The sequence below is a fragment of the Cupressus sempervirens genome, chromosome 11, assembly GCF_028749045.1.
Source record: "Cupressus sempervirens isolate cs-2001-9-10 chromosome 11, ASM2874904v1, whole genome shotgun sequence".
Taxonomy (NCBI): Eukaryota; Viridiplantae; Streptophyta; class Pinopsida; order Cupressales; family Cupressaceae; genus Cupressus; species Cupressus sempervirens.
In genome coordinates, this window is record NC_143128.1 from 633,604,653 (window position 1) to 633,606,826 (window position 2,174).

Consider the following 2,174-nt stretch of genomic DNA (forward strand, 5'->3'; position numbering starts at 1 on the left):
TTTGTATGATATTAACTTTCGTAATTGACATAATGATATAATGTCTATGAGTGTTTTCCTCGGAAATAAGATTGATCCTCATTGAGGTTCCACAATCGAGACAATGTGGTTTGTCATCAGAAATTAGACAACGATTAATTCTCTACTTGACAGAGATGAATAAAAATGCAGGCCATTGGACACATTGAATGAATAAAAATGTATTAATAAATAAATTGAATTGAATTATCTATAGCTTCCCAATTGTGATAATGGTCGGAGGAACCCGGATCATAGAAGGGAACCCTTCAGTCAGAAAAAGTAAGACCAAAATGAAGCAAATGCAACAATGCCACACAGAATAAACAAAGCATTAAGACGACCTTCACTTCTCATCTTTGTTTCCCTCAATTTGCACTGTTCTCTCAAGTATCTTTTGTGACATTCCAAAACCTTATTGTGGTTCTTAGTCCTTGCGCAATCCAGGGCTCTTTCAAAAATACGCAGACTATGTCTCCCATTAACATGAGCACCCATCATGTCTTCCAACTGCATACTCAGTTCACTAATCTTCAAGCTGCTATTATCACCATCAGAAAGTCTACACTTCATCACCAACTTACATTGCACAGCATTGCAAGGCAATATTTCTTGGGCAGGTAATATGGAGCCAAAGGATATTACAAAGTCCTTATCTGATGGCCAATCTCTCATCCCATTCAAAGGACTCCAGCTTGAAAGATTAGCAGCTTTCCCTGTTCTCCTGTTTATCACAATCCAGCTTAACTTAATACTCTCCATAAATTGTCCCCAAAATTCACCATCCTTCCTCTGCTTGTCAACAGACACAATTGTTGGCAGCCCATTTGTAATAATATGGTGTTCATCAAAGTTGAGGATGTCAATCCTGAAGGGGCAGTTCGAGAACCACCCCTCAAAATCTCCAGCTGATGGGATTCCCCAAACTACTTTGGAAAAGACGAGTTTATCTTTGTATTGCACATCTACAACTGACACAAAATCAGAGGGAGCAGCACTGCTAGTATTGCATTGCTTTGGGCAATCACCAGCATTAGATTCATAAGCAATGAAGGGAAAGCAGTTTGCATAAAAATTTCTAAATCCACCCAACGAGGAAGAGATCAAATCTTTAACATTTGGGTTTTCTACAGATGGCCACTTAGAACGGCAGGCTTCTTCCCATATTCTTTCTTCCCTTGCAACAGACCAAAACTCTGAGGAGACACATCCTGCATTTGCAAGTGTTGTGCCATCCACGCGGCATAAGATCTGGTCGATAATATCACTATTCAACATCATCTCTATCTCACTATTTTAAATCCGACAGTGCTGTAGAGCTCTGCTAATATAATCAACCAATTGGGAGCATTCACAGAATGATCAAAGCCTTTGATGCAGAGAAAATTTGAAGAATCCCACCTTCGAAGAAAATCTGTGTAGGGGTACAGACACCGATGTCTTTCAATAGAAGTCTAAATATATTGACAGGATTGTTTCTTTTCTAATTATTGGGAAACCCGATAAATTGGGGTGCGTGAAGGAGGGAGTCATTCAGCTTTTTAAAGCATTTGAAAGGAATTGCAGCCAGTTCAACGCATGGCAGGTTGCGTGTGATCGTATACAATATAATGTTAAAGAAGCACCTTTGCCAAGCATTACACGTGGAGAGAGCTCGCTTCAAGTTATATGGATTATTGAATCCCTTTTTTCTCATGATGCCATCTGCAATTATAAACATTTGATTGTTGCTGTCGATTAGCTTCGTAGAGTGTGCCATTGCAAGGCCGGTTGTTTGGATTACGTTTTTGGCTGTAGATTTTGTCGACCTAAGAACAGTCCGAAAGGATATCCTCGTCGTCCTTCTCAAAACGGCATCTTTAAACAGGGAAGAATTAAGCTTAAAAAAAATCAGTATTTAACACTTTTGGTCTAAGAATTAAGCTTAATGTGTTATGTTCCAGCCGTTCCCTCTCAACGCGTGTGCTCATGCTGCCTTTTTATGTTGTTCGTGTACCTTTTTAGGATAATAGCTTATGTAGTCACTTATTTAGTAAAATGGTAACATAGAAATAGACAGCTTATCATGAAAAAAAATTAAGTGTCCCTTAGGTAATATTTACTAAATAATTGGGTGTATAGCCATTACCCATTTTTAGTGCCATCTAATTATTTTA

The 2,174-nt window shown here is 38.5% G+C and overlaps 1 protein-coding gene across 1 annotated transcript; it reads right to left on the bottom strand.

Annotated features, from left to right (window-relative positions):
• Positions 1 to 291: 291 nt before the first annotated feature.
• Positions 292 to 1,299, bottom strand: LOC149531355 (F-box protein At2g27310-like). Its single transcript, XM_089810699.1, has one exon. It carries the CDS (start codon positions 1,297 to 1,299, stop codon positions 292 to 294), a length of 1,008 nt encoding a protein of 335 aa, XP_089666825.1.
• Between the last annotated feature and the right edge of the window lie 875 nt (positions 1,300 to 2,174).

What these genes read in the sequence shown, in the direction of transcription:
- LOC149531355 (XM_089810699.1), bottom strand. Translation starts at nt 1,299, where the DNA reads ATGATGTTGAATAGTGATATTATCGACCAGATCTTATGCCGCGTGGAT.